This window comes from Perna viridis, chromosome 3, assembly GCF_037379345.1.
Source record: "Perna viridis isolate PV_CMFRI_1.1 ecotype Kerala chromosome 3, ASM3737934v1, whole genome shotgun sequence".
Classification (NCBI taxonomy): domain Eukaryota; kingdom Metazoa; phylum Mollusca; class Bivalvia; order Mytilida; family Mytilidae; genus Perna; species Perna viridis.
The window spans coordinates 33,972,591-33,993,529 of NC_142447.1; the positions used below are offsets into that span (position 1 = coordinate 33,972,591).

Here is a 20,939-nt window from a genome sequence, read left to right on the forward strand (position 1 = left end):
TCAAAGAGCAATATTGATCCTAATTTATAACCCAGCATTCATATAAATGGTGCATTAGACATGTATTGTCATAAAAATCCAGAAAACAAGACTGATGAATTTTAAGACCCCTGTAATAGTTTTCTTACATGTAGGTTCTGGTTACCTAAGTTTTTTGTTCAGTAATGGATTCCTGTTGCAGGGTTCAAAAGTTTCATTAGTGAAATGGATTCTGAGTTAAGTCTTATAGAACTGCAATGACTTTTATGAATTACATCATGCAATATACAATGTAGTACTGTATGAACCCAAACATGCAATAAATGTACCAATTATTTTTGTGGTGTCTTTATTGCAGTTAAAAATTCAAAGAAGACAGCTAAATAAAGGCATACAATAACTAAATGAATCATGAGTGATACAGATAATACAGATGAAGAAAATTTTTTAGATGCAAAAAATAGTCATAGTGATTCTAGCATTGAAGATGAGACACCTTCTGTTTGGCAACCACCGTCTGCTATGTCACAGACAATGCAAAAGAGAATGGAACAGTTTGATAAGTCAGGGGCTGATAGGAACCCAACAGTAGGTCAAAATATTGATTCAAGTTTTGTAACTTCCTTAGGTAGAGTATCAGGAAAGAGTGAAAAGACTCCACCACCTGTACCTAAAAAAACTTTTGAACACCCAGAACAAATGAACCTGTCTGATACTGCTGATTCACAGAGTCAAGTTGAAATGAGGAAAAAGTCAAATGATGACCACACTCATAGTAGAATATCTGTCAAAGAAAGAGCACTGATTTTTGAAAATGCTCAAAACCAAAACCAAAGTTCAATATCAACAAAAGACAGAAGACAGGCGGAGATTCATGATGTACAACAATCTCCAGAAAAGGATTCTGAAGTCAGCACTGTGGATCATTCTGATTTTGAACCACAATTTGAAGGTGGAACTGGATCTGTAGATACAGAAGATATAGTGATTGGGGACATTAATGATTCAGAAGATAATGGTCAAACCAAGCTAAATGAAGAAAATCTGGATCCAAATGTAACATCTTCAGGCATGCAGAAAGAACATCAAGATCAACAGCGGGAAGAAAGATCATCTCCAAGGCCACACACTCCAAAATCACACTACCCAGCCCATGGATGGTATGTGTAATATGTTATCCTGTCTGTCTGCATGAAAACATGCTTTAATTTATGTACCTACTTTTTTATGTGTTCATTCATATATATTAATAGTAGACCTATCAAATAACAGTCTTCAGGAATTTAGATCAAACAATCAAATCTTTTAAAGGAAATAAATAGAAGTGGCTTAAATCTATAATAATGAATATGATGGGTTAAATCTATAACAATGAATATGATGGGTTAAATATATAATAAAGAATATGATGGGTTAAACCTATAACAATGAATATGATGGTTTAATCTATAATAATGAATATGATGACTTTAATCTATAAAAATGGATATGATGGGTTAAATCTATGATAATGAATATGATGGGTTAAATCTATGATAATGAATATGATGGGTTAAACCTATAGCAATGAATATGATGGTTTAAATCTATATCAATGAATATGATATGGCTTAAATTTATAAGGAATTATGGTTTAAATCTATAATAGCAAATATGATGACTTCAATCTATAATAATTTATAGGATGGCTTTAATCTATAATAACAAATATGATCACTTAAATCTATAATAATGAATAATGGTTTAAATCTATAGTAATGAATATGATGATCAGGGTTTAACACTTAACTCTTCTTGCTAGGTAGCCCACAGGACTTGCTGATAGATAATTTATGTAGTCCTCAAAATTATTTTGCAGTCCTTTCCTTAGGACAAACAAAATTTTAAGCATTAATTTGATAGCTCTAAGGACTACCATTTAAAATTTCAAGGTAGTCCTCTGTCACATTAGGTAGGCACAGGACTACCAGACTACTGTTAGTGTTAAACCCTGATGATTTAAATCTATAATAATGCATATGATGGCTTAAGGTAGAAGTTACGTAAATGAACAGCCCTAGTGGATTACAGGAAAAACATTGTTGTTGCCGTTACTATGCGAGTTATTGCCCTTTGACCACAGACTAAAAAATGTTCGACAGCAATCGAAATTCCCGTGAATATTTCGTTCGTAAATTGTATTATACTAAATAACATAACCTTCGTGGAAAAGAGAGATCAGAAGATGTTCACAAAAAAGAAAAAAAATGAATGCACACGAAAGTAATAACAACAATTTGGAATGGAGACAGGCCATGATAGAAGAGTAGTAGACATCTGACAGATATGCTGAAAGGGTGTAAAAACTGTATATAATTCTCCTCTATTCTTGCATAATTGCAAATCTGAGCGAAGATATGGTCTTGGGAGCACTGTTTATGAAAAAAAGAGAAATTTGGAAATTTCCTCCAATTAAAGATAAATGACCATACATGTTTCGACAAATACAATATATATGAAAACAAGTTAGACAAACGATAATTTAGAATCATTTGTATGGGAAGAGTGAGTTACATTTTTGTGAAAATACAACAAAAGCGTGTAAAAATAAACAAACAAAGAAAGAAAGAAAAAAAGAAACAAGTAAAAGGATTGAAAGCTGCACTAATATATCTTGCCAAAGAGCTATACAAAAGGAAATATCCCTGAATAAGTACGGTTTACAAAATGTTGTGGGATTAAACAGCTATTTTCAGTCGTTCAAGTATATATGAACGGATCTCTCCACTCTCAAACATTACATGAATGGCCAAAGTCCGTTCATTGAGTTTGGGAGCTCCGAGAATAGGAGACAGAAAACCACACGATATGTGAGACCAGGGTGGAATCACAGATATTGAAAAGTGGGTTCCAGAGGGGTTACATGATAATATTTGGTAATCACTCTTGACAAAATACTGCGTGAAATTTTTTATCTGACTTTTGGTCCACCACTGGTAAAAGAAATCAAACCAAAATAATGTAGTAATCAGAAAAAGTGGGAAAAAGCACAAGATATCTAATTGGCATCCCTACAACAAGCTATCAAATAAATCAAAGCACTCTTGTACTGAATAAATTTACATCGATTGTTTAAATTAATCGTCAAATTGCAAAAATAGGGTTAAGATAGAAGGGTAGAATCAGCATCATTTTTAAACGTATCTAAACACAAGCTTGATGTTATAAATTGTCAAAATTAAACTCATTTATTTAAGTTCACCATTGTAATTACAAATGACTATCAATTTGTCTTTAAAGTAGCTCAATAAAATTCAATTGGCACCGTAGCAGTGTGCCAGTTTGTGTGATATTCAGGTTCATTGTCAGTTTACATGGAACACCTGGATGAATGAACACAAAACTCACTGACATCTTGCATAGTTGAACTACAAACTACTAGTATGTCTTTTTTTAGCTTTTCAAGTCAAAATTGAATTTAGCAACTCCAGATGCCCTTTTTTACATGTACATGTACTTCTCATAATACAGTTTGTTATCAGTTGATAAGCTATAAGTGCTACAAATAACACCATACCGTAGACTGACACCATTCCTTAGAAAAGTGCATGATCAAAATGACTATACCCCATGAAATATCAGTTGCCTTTGACAAGGGTTTGCAAAAAAGAGGGGAAGTGGATGGGTTTACAGTAGTTTGACAGGTGCACATTACACAAGTAGAATGCATCTTTTTTTCATGTCTGTCATTTATAAGCCCCGTGTCAAAAAAACAAACGTGAGACCTATCGTGAAAAAATGGCATGAAAAGCTGTTATTATGATGTATTTCAAACAAGATTGTTATGAGTACATAACAAGTAGCTATATGTATAGTGGAGGATAGAACATAATTAGAATTGGTATGTGCTACAATAAACTGATTTGGGTTAGGACAGAATTTTACATAATTCGTAATTCACTGGTATTTCTATGTCCCATTTCCCCTCATGATGGGGAATAAATTCACTGTAATATAATCCATAAAATCAGTATCTCAATTCTAAGGCACCTATTGTGTAATACTTCAGAAGATTTCCCAGCTTTCCTATCACTGTCAGCTGGTGTCTCCTTCAGTAAGAATACAATGACTTCATTAAATATCACGCCTACCAAATATCACATAAGTTCATTGAGCTTTATTTATCATTTAGACCATACAATAATGCAGCAATTATGTATCCATTTTTTTTTTAATTTTGAAGACATCTTTTTTTCAATACAAATACGTGTTATAAAATAAATAAATAAACAGAAAATGCATTCGTAAAATATAGCAATCTGAAATAAAATTGTTAGACAATGCTACACATATTTGTAAATTGCCTTTGTCTTGAAAAACTTTGTTTCTTTGCCTTTTTGGTATTTTAATTCCCTTTTTCAACATCTTTGAATTCATTTGAAACTGAAGAAAAAACTCTGTCTAGGGCCTTCCATTCACTAATTTTGCTACACGTACTATACATGAAACAAGTGTCTTAGCAAGCCTACATTTCATTTACAACCGTATAACATGTAAAGATATGTGACATCGCCGAAATAAATTTTGACATTACCAAAAAAAATGGAAAAAAGGTTAGTATGTATTCCCACTTTAGGAGAGCATGACGGGTTAAAGAGTCCCGTTGTCAAGTGATTTTTATACATCTTTTGATAGCTATTCAAGATGATGATCATATACTATTTTTTAAAGAAAATTCTAGGCACCGTTATTTCACAATACTAAGAAATAATTTAATACCTGCCGTTTTTGAACAATTTCTCTACATATCCTATGTATTTTCATCATTGTTTTAGTATATTTCAAATCTATGTACTTAGAAAACAAAATCCGATACGATGTCATTTTTTTCTGTCATATGATTGCATTTGAGTCAATCTTTCTGTATGCAAAATTTCAGAAAAATTCTAGGACACGATATTTACGTATCTCCTACCTTAAATTTATAATAACGAATTTGATAACTTAAATCTATAATAATAATTATCATGGTTTAAATCTATAATAATGACTATGATGACTTAAATCTATTATAATGAATAATGATTTAAATCTATAATAATGGTTTAAATATGAGGGTTTAAATCTGTTAATGAATATGATGGTTTAAATCTATATTAAAGATTGATTGATTAATTGATTGTTGGTGTTTAACACCCAAGCAGCAATATTTCAGCTATATCCGGGCGATGAACATGAAATGGACAATTAAACGAATATGAAATGATGATGAAATGAAAAATGGGATGGGACACAAGGATAATAGGGTCAATGAATTTTGATTGCCACTGGAAATAGGCAGAGGTGGGTAGGGTTGGACAAATTAGGCTCCTGTGGCGGAGTGCAAAGGTTCCTACCCCTATCAAATACCACAGCAGGGATCTTTAACTTGGGAGGAAGGTTTCATCTTTCCCAACATGTTGAACCTCTATGGTTTGCTGTCATGTTTTCTGTATTATGGCCAGATGACCCCACCATGTAGCATGCCAGGGGTACTCCATTCCACCATCTGGGGCAAACAACCTGATTGTTCTGTGGGCAGAGTGCCCTTGCCCCCGACCAGGGTTCTGAGCACTATTTAGTCGCCTTTTATGACCAGCTTAGATCACTGCTAGCCTACTCTTTTGACACTCAGACCAGCACATGACTATATTAAAGAATGTGATGACTTCAATTTTTAATAATGAAAATGATTGCTTAAATCTATAATAATGAATGAATATGATGGCTTATTCCTATAATAACGAATAGATGGCTTAAATCTAAAATAATGAATATGATGCCTCAAATTTAAAATAAGCTTTGTCAATTCTTTTTTTTTTAAAAACTTGCTGTGCAGTAAAGGCTTTTTGTATTAATAATAGGAGCACAGATTATACTCTTTAGTAGGTCTTTTAATTAATATTAAATGACCCTCAAAAGATGAAAATCTTTCCTGACTTCATGGTCTCTGATCCTGTTGTGCACTTTGGAGCAGGATATCATGGGTGCACAAGTTCCTTCTTGGTCTTACTTATCTCTTGTCATACTTCTGTGAAACAGAAATATTTTTTTTAGTTTTTCTGCTGAGGGGAAATGATTTTAAAGATTGATTTTTTTACATAAAAGTAAACACCACATTTAAAATGTATAAGATAGCTTTTTCTATTATTTCATGTATTATTACTTACAGGCTGGTTCAAGGAAACTTATGGTAACTATATGTTTCAGTGCATGTGTATTTGGTTGTCACAGTTTGAATTCAAGTTGTTTAAAAGTTTGACCAGAATGCATGAAAGTCTATATAGGATCAGAATTGTAAAGTTGTCTTCAGAAATATGCCTTTCTGAAAACTGTATGCATTTGCTATGGAGAACCTTACAAGTATATAATTTGAACCTTATTTATAAAGGTTTAAAATGTTACTTACCCTGTACAATGTTTTGTACATGGAGTTTATATCACTTAAACAACACTGCATGTCAATAAGAGCTGAGTGATTTGCTTGAAGTGTAGGAAATATATACATCACCCTAATATAATGCACTGCTATTTGTACACTGTATTGCAGTATAAAGTTTTTCTGCAGACAACTTAAAATTCTCCGAGATAAAAGTAGGATTTCGTTCATTTTTTAAGGAGAAATTGGCAGAATGTTTTCATATCACCAACTATACTCTATACTTTATTATGGTATACATGAGTAGCGTAATTGTTCTTATCGCATATAATGTATAGACTTACAAAAAATATTTTTTTGTTAAACTGTTTTCAATACCCCTGAAAAACAATCCCTATATACTTCTTAGTGCAGTTAAAGATTGGTTAAGAGAGTTTCAAAATTGACTGAAATTTACTGGCATTTTTTTTTTCTTCACATTTTTAGCTGCTTTAAGTGAGCTTATACTACCATTTTGGATCCACTTGCTGCCATCTGTTGAATGTCATCATTAAACATTATGCTAAACTGTATAAAAAAATTGATGAATTTTAACTTGACTTGGCAGGATTGGGCTGAAAGAGTCACAAACAAACAAGATTGCTGCCAGAGGCCAATAGCATCTGGTGGGAAAATTTTCAATGATAAACCTCATTGAAACCACAGATGCTAATATTTGAAGATGTGATAGGGTTGTTGACCTCATTGCCCTAAATGATCAAGTGTTTTTACTCAGTTGGATCAGCAAGTGGCTGCAGCCACTCAAAGTTGCCATTGGAACTCAAGGGAAAAATTTCTTTGGCTTATATTTGCTAAAATTGAGCCAATGGTAATCAAAGTTGGCAGAAGTGGTAAAAGGGAATACTTCTCAATGCGAATTATTTTTTGTTCTGCATGATTAAACAAGATATTTTCAAAGGCTAAAAGATCAGCTCCTCTGAAACCACATATGATAATGTTTTTAAACTTTAATAGAATTGTTGACCTTTGAAATTGATCTTTTTTTTGTGGCTCAGGTGCCTTTGTTGGTGACTGCTACTGCTCAAAATTTCCATTTAAAGTGCTAGGGGAAACACAATTTAGCATACGTCTTTATAAGTGCTTTAACCCAAAGTTTAGTAATCTCAGCACCATTGATGTAAATAGTGACTGTTTAAATAAATCTGTTTTTGTAATGCTTGATCAGATGGCATGATCCAATGGGCTTAATCTTCAGAGTCTTTAGATATAACTACAAAGTATTAGCATGTTCCAGTCAAACTGAAGTCTTCAAAATGCTACTAAACTGTGAAGTACTGGTTATATATGTCAAGAGTATTTTCCAGGCGTGTTCAATGCATTTCAGCAATTAGAAGTTGCACTAATTGATTAATAGTATTACCAATTAACTGTATGATGCCCTAATTGACATATACATCAGACCATACATGTGTCACAAGTTTACTGCTTGATTCTTTTCATTGACATGTACTTCAGACTCTAGGTGTATCACCAATTTACTGCTTGATTCTTTTCATTGACATGTACTTTAGACTCTAGGTGTATCACCAATTTACTGCCTGATTCTTTTCATTGACATGTACATAGGACCATAGGCGTATACTGCTAGAATCTCTCATTGACATTTTTGCCAGACCATAAGTGTATCACAAATTTACTATTCTCTCACTGACATGAACTTAAAACAACTTTCTGTTTTCTTTAATGAAGGCCTGGTACAGAACCAGCTCCAGATTCCCAGAATCCGTACAGTCCACGCCAGCCACATCGACATCTACCACCATACCACAGAGGTATGCCAACTCCAGGTCCTAATGACAATAGACCACCTTCCCATTTGGATTATCTTCTACCTGATCCTAGTATGCCACCATATGGACCTTATCCTAGATTTCCAATGAGTCCACCAGGTTTCCCTCCTTATCAAACACCTAGTGGTAATAGAATGCCTCCTTATCCACATGGCCGTGGAAATTTCCCACATCAATTTGGTCCAGGAAATATCCAATACCACACAGGTCCAAGAATAATGCAATATCCAGCTGGATCAGGAAATACTGGTGTCTCATATGCACCTGAAGGTCAAGGTCAGAGAGCACCAGATCAATATCAGCCTCCAAACCAACAGCCACCTGCTCAGCAAGGGCCACCAAAAAAGCAAACAAAACCAAATAAAGTTTCTGGCAAACAAGTTCCAGCAGGGAAAGAAGGTCATTCACAGGATAAAAAACCAAGACAGGAAGCTTCAAATACAAGGGCACCAGGAAACAATGTTCCTGGAGGGAAGAGTAAACCACAAGGTGGAAAAGACTCATCAAATGATAAAGGTAACTTTAAAATGTGGTTAAAAATTTTAGTAGTATTATAGTCCAGTCAAAGTAAATTTTAAACAAATTGCAACAGAATTTTTTTATTCAAATATAAAGTATTATGTCCTATATATACACAATAAAAATTCTTTAAAAATCTTAAGTTGTAGAAAACTTAAATACATTGGAAAGGGGAGATAACTCTATTAAAAAAATTTTTGGTCAGATTTTGTACCATTCTTTATTGATTTATGTAACGTGTAATGCTTCAATGGATAATTTTTTTTTCTTATTGACTATCTCATATATTATGATGTCCATGATATTTAACACATTTGAAGTATGATGGTATATTTAAACTTTCGGGTAAGTTTTAATTACAAAAAATGTTTATTTTCTGGTACTTCCATTATTTTGAAGTATATTCTATTAAACTGGTTTTGTTTATATATGCAAAATATTTTTCAACAATTTTGCCTTTGTTGAAAGAATCTTTTTACTACAAAAAGTGGAATATGCGCTTTTTCATTTTCATCAAAATAGGAATGTTTGAACATTATCTCAGAAAGTTGACACATGGTTTACTTTTCGAGTTTCTAAAACAAGGTTGTTTTTTGATAAAAGATATGAAAACTCTTATAAGTTAGTACATGAGTCTCTAATTAATGTTTAAATTTGTAGTACCACTGCTTTTTATATATAAGACAAGCATCATTTTGTATTAAATTTTATTATTATTTCAGCCATTTTTACAGAGTTATCTCCCCTTTCTACTGCTGATTCCCATAGGAAATTTGAAATTCTTATTTTGAGGTTTCATCACATTTGATATTGTTAGACTTTTTTCTGTGTTTGTGTGGGTTGTAATGCTATAAATTAGAACTTAAATATCTTCTGTTGCAATTTATTTGATTGAGGGTAAAATTTTGCTAGATTACTTACGATTTTTTTAAAATTGAGGGTTAGATTTTGCTAGATCACTTAATTTTTAATATAATTCTTCAACAAATTTCATATTAACATCTTGACTTATGAATGCAGTGAAAAAAAGTAAAGGTCCTACCTTTAAATCAAAGACCGAAGTCTTCAAAAGTTGCTAATCGTTGTCGTGAATATTGCAGAAATTAACCTAATTGTAACCATGGTAGACGTCTGTGACAGTTATAACATAAAAATGGAGATCGAAAAGTAATCATAAAAACTATACACTCTGTTTTTCTTGTCTTAACATGATCATTGCAAAATCCCCCGAAAAATCATCAAAAATCATCAAATACTCCATTCCACTGATTTTGGCTTGCTCTCAATATCTGAAATGGCACGAATGCAATATGCTCTAAAATCGGGTGACGTCTGCTAGAATCTTGGTTCCCTTGATATGATTACTTTTTTGTAACCATGATGACCCCAATGTCTTTCAATTAAAATAACTGGTTACCAGAAAGTGTGGATAATGTTTTGGTTTCACAATTTACTCTCATATATAAGTTGCCCTGATAATGTATATGACCTATATAGTCAATTGTAATGAGTCCTTTTGTCTGAATTTGAAACTGGGTAATGTTCAATGCTAACTGATCATTCATTTTTAGCTCACCTGGCCAAAGGCCATGTGAGCTATTGCCATCACTTGGCGTCCGTTGTCGTCCGTCGTCGTCATCTGTCGTTGATGTTAACAAGTATACAAAACTCTTCTCCTCTGAAACTGCTTGACTAATTAGAACCAAACTTGGTATGAATGTTTCTTGGGGGTATCCTGCATAGAACTGATATGGGGATTTTTGATTTATCAAAAACTATGGCTGCCATTACTAAAAATAGAACATAGGGGTCAGACAGTAGTTTTTCACATATATCTCCTAAACCGTTAGGTTTAGCTGAATTCTGACACGCGGTAAAAGTGTTTAGCATGATGAGATCTATCTCTGGTCAAATTTTGGTTTTAATCCGTTAGCCATGTTGGAGTTATTGCCCTATTTCAACGATTTTTGCTATTTTTAATGTTATTTCTTTCAAAAATCTTCTCCTCTGACACTATTTGACCAATTGAAACCTAACTTGGTATGAATGTTCCTTGGGGTATACTGCATAGAAATATGTGGGAATTTTTTATTTGTCGAAAAACATGGCCACCATTACTAGAAATAGAACATAGGGGTCAGACAGTAGTTTTTCACATATGTCTCCAAAACCGTTAGGTTTATCCAAATTCTTTCAATAGCTGAAATGATCCATATTATTAGGACTACAAAAGTCTTCAGACTCCTTGTAAGAGTTATTGCCCTTGAAAGGGGAAAATGACTTTTTGTAATAGTTTTCAGTCAAACTGAAAAGAAACTTTCAATTGTTGAAATGATCTTCTGATAGTCCTACCAAAGACTTCTTGAGTCAAAATTGTTGGATAACTTCTTGTTTAATTTTTGCCTTTGAAAGGCAAAATTCAATAAGGTGAGCGACTCAGGCTTCTGGGAGCCTCTTGTTGAATGTAAACTTCCCGTTCTCATACAAGCAAGAAAAAACCTGTAGAGCATGTGTGTATGATATTTAAGAGGTACATTTTGATCTCATATGAAGCTAGAACTATGAAGTTATGACAGTAAACATGGCACTGATCAGCAGCTTAATGTGGAGTAGTAATATATAACTATGCAAATCATATGCAAATGTAAAGTACTGAAATTACTCATGCAAGAAGTTGCTAACAATATTAGAGACTTAAAAATTGGTAAATGTGCTACCTCTTAAAACTATGTAAAGGTTCTACCTTTAAAAAATAGGTAAAAGATTTTCCTTTTCTTAATTTATTTATAATTGCATAAATTTTTAAATTATATACACTTGATTCCCATTAATCACATATCTGTTAATGCATATTCCTTTTAGGCACTTAAAAACCAAAGCCACTTCCCGTCTTATCCATGCAATAAATTCTTCTTATTTGCATAATGTAAGACCAAAAACTTGAAAAATTAATTGCATAAATATTTTTTCAAAACATACTCAAAATTTGTGCCTAAATGGGTAGGACAACAATACATCTCCAGTGAAATCCCTTTACTATTAGTTTTTTTAGAAATTAGTTTTTACAACTTTTTTTTCTGTTTCCTTTGACTATATACTAATTAGACATGAGAATGGAATATATTCCACTTAAACACTGAAAACATTGTGGCAATTTTCCTTTTTTTAAATAGTAATTTCTGTTAATTGAATTTTTTTTTCTTGCAAACAACTATTGGATTAACAAGAATCCACCATAATTATATTGTACTTTCCTGATCATTATCATCTGTTTTGTGTCATTGGTTAATGGATCTCAATCAAATTTTCCCTAAATGCAGAAGTTCGAATAAGCACTGGTCCAATGTTAGGACCCCCAATTTCTAATGCATAACCATTGAGATATCATTTACTTAAGTTCTAAACTACCATATTTATGTTTACTTTTATTGAAGACCTTTCACATAATTCTTATTGAGGATCTTTCATTTAGGATTTCAAAAATCCAGGATCTTTCTTTTTTTTTTAAGTGTTCTTACTGTATTGATGTTGACCTCTTGGGTTGTATCAAGATGTGCTTGCAAAGCATTTTATTGTTTTATTGACAATTATTAAATTTTTTCACTTATTTTACTTCACAGGTCCCAAAGCTGGCATAACCAAAGCTAGTCCATCTAAACAGGTAAGAAAAATAGTTTGATAACACGGGTGAGACTTAGACTTAACTAGTCCTTCTAAATAGTTGAGATTTAGGCAGGTTCAGACTCAAAATTTGTCCTATCAAAATGATGAGACTTTAAGATCTTTTGGAGACAATCAGTTAAAAATTATTATCAGAATATAATGGCATTAAAACCTATTATTTTTCAACAGTATATACTTCTATTCCCCATATTCAGTTAAAATTCCGACTTAAAAACATTATACATTGTTGTTTTTAAAAAAAAAATAATGGTACACCTAGATACAAATTTGTAGTTCTTGGTAGAGATTCCTCATACTTTGTAAAAGATAATTCCAAATCATCTTCCAAATATACAGAAGAGGATGTTTACAAAATGCTGGAATTTTTAATTGACAACATATTTGTCCAGTGTGTATTATCTTTAAACAATCCTAATTTTGGGGATTTAATACATCACATCTACCCCAAAGAACTTGAGATAAAGGATACTACAGACACTGGGAAGTCAGCCTCATATCTTGACCTACACGTAGAAATAGATGGTAAGGGAGAAGTCATATGATAATTGAGTGCTTAGTACAAAAATTCTGTTTTTTATGTCTTTTTTTATCAATTGTTCTAACCTGTATTTGACAGAACATTAATATATTAGATTGATGGGTTAAATATATACTGAAAATTAACACAAGATTATTATATCACCCCAAGGGCCACCGGCCCGCAGTGTGATATAGGTCAGGGGTTGATACAGCATGTGATACTGATTTTAGTATGTCATGTTCATTTTATCATATATTTTAACTGTACTTTAAGTATGGTCTGTGAACGGGTGTAATATAAGGTATGCAATATAGGTCTAGGGGTGTGATATAGGGTATGCTATATAGGTCTAAAGGTGTGATTATAGGGCATGCAATATAGAGCAGAAGATATAGGGTTTAAACAAACACTTATAATGTATATACAAACAAGTTATATTTTACTCTAAATATATGATGTAAACTATGATCAGGTCTTCTAGACATTATTTGTCTGATTCCCACTTAGCTGTACTGGATTTTACTTTATGGCTAGTTATATGTCCTTCATTCAACACTGTATGCAATATTTATTAAACCAAAAGTATTTAAGTTGCAGAGGATACGAAAATGTATAATGTTTTTATACAACCACAAAAAATTTGTGGTTGCATAATGGTATGACACTGTCATCGTCCGTGTTGTCTGTATTGTTGTTGTGTGTAGACACTTCATTTTCGTGCAATAACTTGATATTTGTTTGTTGATCTTTATAAAATTTAAAGGTTTAATAAAAGGAAGGTTGGTACTGACTTAGGGGGAAACAGGGGCATTTTACAAATTAGGGACCAAAACAGCATTTCATAGAATAAAAAATATAACTCCAGTAAAAGCATAGGAATGTATTTGATGTTGTTTCACAATATTTTTTACCACAATGTTTAGACTGGGATTGATTTTAGGGGTTAAGACTTGAATATTTTACAAATTAGGGGCCAAAAGGGGGGAGAGGCAGACACATTCTATTTTGTAGCTATAAAAGGGAGATTTTGTTTGGATAATCCATGTTATTTATGCTTCAAATATGCATACTTTTGTCATTGCATCTCCTTTCAGACTTCTGACCAGAATTTCATGAAACTTTATATCTTTTATTGAAGGAGACAGTGTGTACCGGTATATATTATCAAGAGATTTTGAATCTTCAAATTTTATTGAGAATTGCCATTTGAATTTAGTTTCCTGGAGGAGACTGAATTATTTTGTCATTGCAAGGCCTCTCAAACGACTAAATGTGAAATTTGGTATGTTGAAAGGAGACAATATGCTGTTATGCATATTAATAGGAAATTTGAACTCATTTACTTGAAAAGCACTACTGAAACTGGCCCTCTCATTATACAGTTAAAATTGGCCAAACTGTTTTTAGTATATTTCTAAAAAAATTGAAATCATAATATGGTGTCATCATTGTCATTGGCAGCAGCAATGTTGCCATCTATAGTAGACATTTGGTTCCACACAATATCTTTTAAGTGTATGGATCTTTATGAAATTTTACCACACAGTCCAATACCTCAAAAGGAAAGCTGGGATTTATTTTGGGGGCTTGTGGCTTGAACCTTTTAAAAATTAAGGGCCTGAAACAAACTTTCCCTTGATATCCTGACAATGACTTGACTAAATGTGAATGGATCTCTTTGAAGTTGTACTACATGGTGTTATATAATGAAAGGTAGACTAGGGTTGATTTTGGAGGTTGTGACTTAGGAATTAGGGTAAAGAAAGTTCCAGAAACAATCAATGATGTCTGGATAATAAATAAGTGAAAGTGAGTGGATCTCTTTGAAATTGTATCATGCCCCATAGAATGACTGGGATTGATTTTGGGGGTTTTGAAAAGAACCATTCTAGAATTTTGGGCCATAAAGGGTCACTTTGATTCTAGTCAAGTTTTTATATCATGTCAATTATTCAGAGTTGTATCAAGCTTGGATGGTGTGTCAATACTTGCCCTCAACCATCAGGGTTCAACTCTGATCATATCAAGCTGTGCTCTACAAGGCATTTTATCATTATTTTCAATGTATGAAAATCTTCAACCTCAAAATGCTTCCTTCATGGTGAGCATGATTACTAAGTTCTGTTTTATTCATTTTCTAATAGGAAGCTTTGATAGTCATGTGCACATTATTTCTAGGGACCTGAAAAAAATTACCTATGTGTTTCTGGCATTGATGAACAACAGTCCAATGATACCCTCTTCAATTACTTAGAGGCAAAGTCTAAAATGGAGATAATATTTCATGAGTCATTAAGAACAGAAGATGAAAGGGACCATGCTATTGTAGTATTTGAAGATCTGATAGGTGAGACCAAGTAGATATCAACATCAATAAAGACCTGATAAAGACCTGCTTAAATTTTCTACCATATTTAACATTCTTAAGAAGGATATATAGCCTCTTAGGGGATAAATTAATTTGTAATTTTTTACTGCAGTCAAATGTAAGACATGCTTTCTGTAATGAGAAAGTAGTACCAATCTTATTAAAATTAGACCTATCAGTTGTTCCATTCAGTCACTGCCTGTAGGATCTAACAACACTCTCTTCTACTTCCTGTTCTGATGGCCTTTCTGATTAGCCGAGCAGATTTCATCTTTCATGATTTTGAATGCATTATTCAAAGGGGAAAACTTAAGGATTCTGAAAATGTCACCAGAAATAAAGTAGGAAGGAGTACTGTTAGATCCTACATGCAGTGATTAAATGGAACAATTGATAGGTCTAATTTTAATTAGATTGAAGTAGTACCATTCATATATTACACACTGAAAATAATCTTAAAAATTTATGTTAATGCATTAATCCTTGAGCATGTTTATATTTAGATAAGGAAAAACTAGCTAGTGTCTGTAAGAAAAGATGTCTTGGCAGTTCTTCCCTAGAATTTGATGAAATAGACCCCCCACGAAGTGTTGTAGCTAGCTCTGAAGATGAAAAATTTACGGATGAAATGTTTAAAGAATACTTGACCAAAAAGAAGAAACATGATATTGCAAGAGTATCTACAACATCAGATGGAGCTGTAACAGCTAAGTTAAAGCAAGCATCAGGTAGGAGTCTTATATATACAAATTTCTGTATTCGGAGGTGATTCAAATTGGAGAAAGAAGTTAGATGGTCTGGTGTGTATTTTTTTGTCTAAAATACTCTTTCGAAAGGAAAATTTTTTCACAAAATGTCTTAAATAAATGATACTGAAAATGGATATTTTTCCCAAATTACTCTCATGTAAACAGTTTCTATATGACAGCAAAAAATGCAGTCATATTATGTTATGATGCTGTTTTCATGTCATTTCGTTGTCGTTAACAATGACTTGAGTTGTGGTGAACCAAATATCATGAAATACTTGCTGCTAGAGGAAGCTTGCTATTGAAAATTAGGTCACTTGCCCTATATTACATGTTCTGCTAAAAAAGTACCAAAACAGTTGAAATAGGTGTTTATTTAAAATTGATGGCATTTGTTTTGTATGAAATTTAGGTAGGCCATTTTGCTATACTATACAGAGGGGTGGCCTTTTGACCAAGATTCTTGTGGAAATCAAAATAATGTAATCCAGGGACAAAGACCAGACATGGGAAATAGACAAACACAACAAATAACATAAAATAACCAAAGTAATACATACAAAGTAACAAAAGTGAATCAGAGCAACTTGAATTCCACTAAAAACTGGGAGCATGGACCAGGTGCACCTGTAGGGTAAGCATCCTCTGCTCTTTCAGAAACACCTGTTGAGGTGCCCATAAAGAGTAATGTCCAGTTGGACAAGTAGAAAGGAAAACTATGACACATTTAATAAATTCTTTTTCATTTTTTGTGAAATATGAGTGTGTTATTAATACAAATTCTAGTGTTATCAGAAACTGTTCGTCAGAATAATGATTTATTTAAACTCTGCAATATGTTTGTTTATAGTGAAAGGTGTCCTTCCATCCTTACCTCTGTTACACATGGAGGACCCATCTCTTATCCGTTACTCCTCTCACAATTCTGAATGGAATTGAATGAAACTTTCACAGAATTTTTATTACATGTTCCTATTGTGCACCTCCTATTTGAGATTTTGATCCGAATCAATTTTGGGGGTTTCACATAGCTAAACATGGACAGTGTCAATTGTTAATATTGGGACAAGGGGAGGCCCCATCTCTTATCTGCTACTCCCCCTATACCACTGAATGGAACTGAATGAAACTTTCACATAATCTTTATCAAATGTTCCGATTGTTTTTGGGTTTCACATGGCAAAACATGGACTTCGTCATTTTTTATTACGGGCAAATGTGGGGACCCATCTCTTATCCTTACTCCTCCTTTATCACTGAATGGAATTGAATGAGACTTTCTTAGAATTTTCATTACATGTTCCCATTGTGCAACTTCTATTTTAGATTTTGATCCGAAAAACAATTTTGGGGGTTTCATATATTGAAACCTGCACTTAGCCATTTGTTAATATGTGGACTATGGATGGGGGCATCTCTTATCCATAGCTCGTCATCTACCACTGAATGGAATTGAATGAAATTTTCGTAGAATATTTATTATATATTCCCATTGTGCACCTTTCATTTAAGATTTTGATCATATCAATTTATGGGTTTCAAATGGTGAAACATGGACCATGTCATTTGTGAATATGGGGACAAGAAGGGGGGATGGGGTTTCTATGAAATATTTCTCAATAAGATTACCCATTAGATCACCTACTAGATCACCCCATTACGTCACCTTCTTGACCAGAAATTATTTTCCCAACTTGTATGCACAAATGTATCCAGTGTAATACTTAGATAACTAATAGTGCCTGTAGTAGATTACATCACCCTTGACTGCATCTAGTAGGGTACATTTACTTAGTGTGTCTTTCCAGTGTAACACCCTTCACAACTGCACTATGTTTGTAGTTGATTTGGAAATGCCATAGGTTTGTTTATTGTAACACATTGTTATTATTGCTTTAGTTGTATATATTAATATGTTGTACTTCAAATCTTAGTATTTTCATGAATTACAGTGAAACCTGTCTAAACTGAATCCTGAATAATTCCAAAACCTGTCTATACCAAACACTGAATTATTCCAAAACCTGTCTAAATCAAACACAGAATAATTCCAAAACCTGTCTAAATCGAACCCTGAATAATCCCAAAATCTGTCTAAACCAGATACTTCTTGAAAGTCCCTTTGTATCAATTTTAATGTATTTTAACCTGGGTAAACCGGACAACTTTAAAGTCCGAAAGGGATTTGGTTTTGACAGGTTTCATTGTATGATGGGTGCCTCACCATGAATAGTAATGGATGCCCTATAGTAATCAATCCATCTGTGTGTCTGTCCCAACAAATCATGTATTTGCTGTAATTTTTTGTCTTTTAGTTTAGGCTTTTGATGGTGTATCAGCTAAAGATGATGTGTCAAGTATCACATTTGATGACATTTGACTTTGAATTTTAATCTAAAGGTCAAATAAATGATTTTATTCATGGCTGATGCACAGTATTTTTACAACAGTGTCCACAGAGATAGATTTCATCTCAATGATATATTGTTTTTACTTTTTTTTACATTTTAAAACCTAACATTGTATTTCAGGTGTGTCAGAGATACTTAAAGATCCAACTGTAACAATCAATGGATGTAAAGTGACAATATCTGTGATGTATAATTGTGACCATGGTACTTACTGGGATAAAAGCCTTCACACAGTTTCTATTCCTGTACCTTACAAACCATCAGTCAATGATGACCACATTAAATCATTCATTATAGATATACAATCAGTTTGTAATGAACACTTGGAACAACATCATGCTCGCTTAATTCTGAAGGATGAGCTCCATATTGAATGTACTATACAACCCAAGGATAAAGATGCACGTCAGAAAGTTAAGATTTGGAAAGATAGTGTGCAGAAAGCTTGGGAAGAGTTTGTCAAGGTCAATGCTAAAAAGCGGGAGTTGCAAGTAACCAATGAAATCAAAGAACTGATGATTGAACATGTAAATAATTCAAAACAAAAACATGAAACAGAGACTTTGAAAGTTATCTCCCCTGACGAAACAGGTTCCATGAAGTTCATTTTTGTTGGCCAGTCTACTGTGGTGGAAAATTTTCATGAACAAGTCACATCAAAGAAATCAGAATTTGAAGAGAAGCAAAAGAGAAAAAATAGAATCAAACCTGCATCTATGGACATTAAACCGCTAGAAGTGGCTTTGATGAAAAAAGATAATGAACTTGAAAAATTGTGTGAGATTGCTGAAGACTTCTCCTTTGAAGCAGATGAGGAAAATGGCAAGATAAACTTCTCTGGAGTGGAGGAAGATATTCAAAAGGCAAGGGTCAAAGTGTATGAAATAAAGAACAACTATAGTACCTTCAGGATAGATACCCTTTCAAGCAGTCAGTGTAAGCTTCTAGAAAGTTCTGATGTGTCACAATTGGTAAATGAAGAATTTTCCAAAAGTAATATAAATCTGGTATTTAGAGTTGAGAATGGTTTTGTCATGGTTTGTTCTACAAATGAAAACCAAAGACAGATTGAAAATGTATTCAAGGGAACTGTTGCTGAAGAATCAATAGTCTTGGATGCTGCCAGTGAGGTAGTGCTGACTTCAGATGAATGGCTTGAGAAAAAAGGCAACTTAGAGGAATCATTTAATGGTTGTGCTGTAATTGATGACTCTGCAGGGAATAGGATTGTTGTCACATCAACCAAAGACACTGTAGATCTTATAAAAGAAGATCTCCAGGAATTTATCAAGGAACATTCTGTCTATGAAGATGAAATTAAAGTACAAGATGAGTCAATATTCAAATTCTTGAAACTACACCATGTTGACTGGTTTAAAAATCTGATATTTGACAATAGTGATCAGAACATAGAAATCAAGTATGATCAAAATCCTATTGAAGTAAAGGGTACCAAGACGGCAATAGACAAAGCAAAGTCTGAAATAAAGAAAGAGATTAATAAAATCAAGTCAGATAACTACAGTATATCAAAGCCAGGAGTAGATTTACTGTTTACTGATACTGCTAAGTCTGACAGTATTACTAACCCTGTAGAAGAAGATTCTAGGACTGTAATAACTGTAGGCCAGTCCTCAGGAAAACATGGAGCATTTCATCGGAGGTCCGGACCAAAACAGTCTGATGAGGACTATGCCAATAACCAGGCTTTCAAAAGCTATAGACGAGGTACTAATTTATGTTCACTATGTAAGGGATTGACCATTTGATTTTGGTGGGGGAGAGGGCTTAGAAAATTTTTTAGAATAAATATTTTAACTCTGGTCAATTTGAAAATAAAAATTGAGGTCTGGATGATCACTCTCCCTTAAAATACCTTTAAATCAAAACCTTTCGATTCAGTGTGTGTAGAATTTTATCTCTTCAAAGACCCTCTGCTGTCAACATCAAGTGGTTTTCTCCTAAATCATGTTAACCCTAGTCATGCTGTGACCAGATTTATTCAGGATTGGCCCTGTTTCCGCTTTATTGGTTCTGGCAGTGTTAATCTTAGTTTAGGAAAGCACAATTTGTTTCCATCTGCAAGCATTGCAAATGTGCTTTAAAATGAGGCTATCTGATATTGGGTTTGTTGAAAAAAATAATGACTGGAGTAAAAAGACATACCAACATACCAAAAAATGTTAAGTTTATAGTTTCCAAACAAATCATTGTTTTATGTTTTAAATATACTAAGCTTATTCTTTTGCAATTGAAGTTCCAATGGCATATCAAATTCTATGACATTGTATATAGCATATTACCTAGCCATGTAAGGTTGTGAAGTTCATTCGATGAGTTTTGAAGTAAAGTAGAATGTAATAATCACTTAAACCTTGGAAAATTTTAAACTGTATTGGTTTTCAAGGACATAGGTCATAGGTCACAGTAGAATTTCTAACTAAAATAATCATCTTGTACAT

The 20,939-nt window shown here is 33.1% G+C and overlaps 1 protein-coding gene across 2 annotated transcripts in view; it reads left to right on the forward strand.

Annotated features, from left to right (window-relative positions):
* The window catches only part of LOC148621969 (uncharacterized), a 68,763-nt gene that overhangs the window by 1,159 nt on the left and 46,665 nt on the right, over positions 1 to 20,939 (forward strand). Inside the window, exons 2-8 of one of the 2 annotated variants that reach the window (XM_088571384.1) lie at positions 338 to 1,139; positions 6,170 to 6,190; positions 8,126 to 8,742; positions 12,366 to 12,406; positions 15,128 to 15,296; positions 15,821 to 16,045; positions 18,598 to 20,205. In XM_088571384.1, coding sequence (XP_088427510.1) covers positions 391 to 1,139; positions 6,170 to 6,190; positions 8,126 to 8,742; positions 12,366 to 12,406; positions 15,128 to 15,296; positions 15,821 to 16,045; positions 18,598 to 20,205 — 3,430 coding nt within the window. In that variant the 5' untranslated portion in view covers positions 338 to 390. The remainder of the gene's footprint in view (positions 1 to 337; positions 1,140 to 6,169; positions 6,191 to 8,125; positions 8,743 to 12,365; positions 12,407 to 15,127; positions 15,297 to 15,820; positions 16,046 to 18,597; positions 20,206 to 20,939) is intronic. The other variant, XM_088571385.1, reaches the window with a different exon arrangement.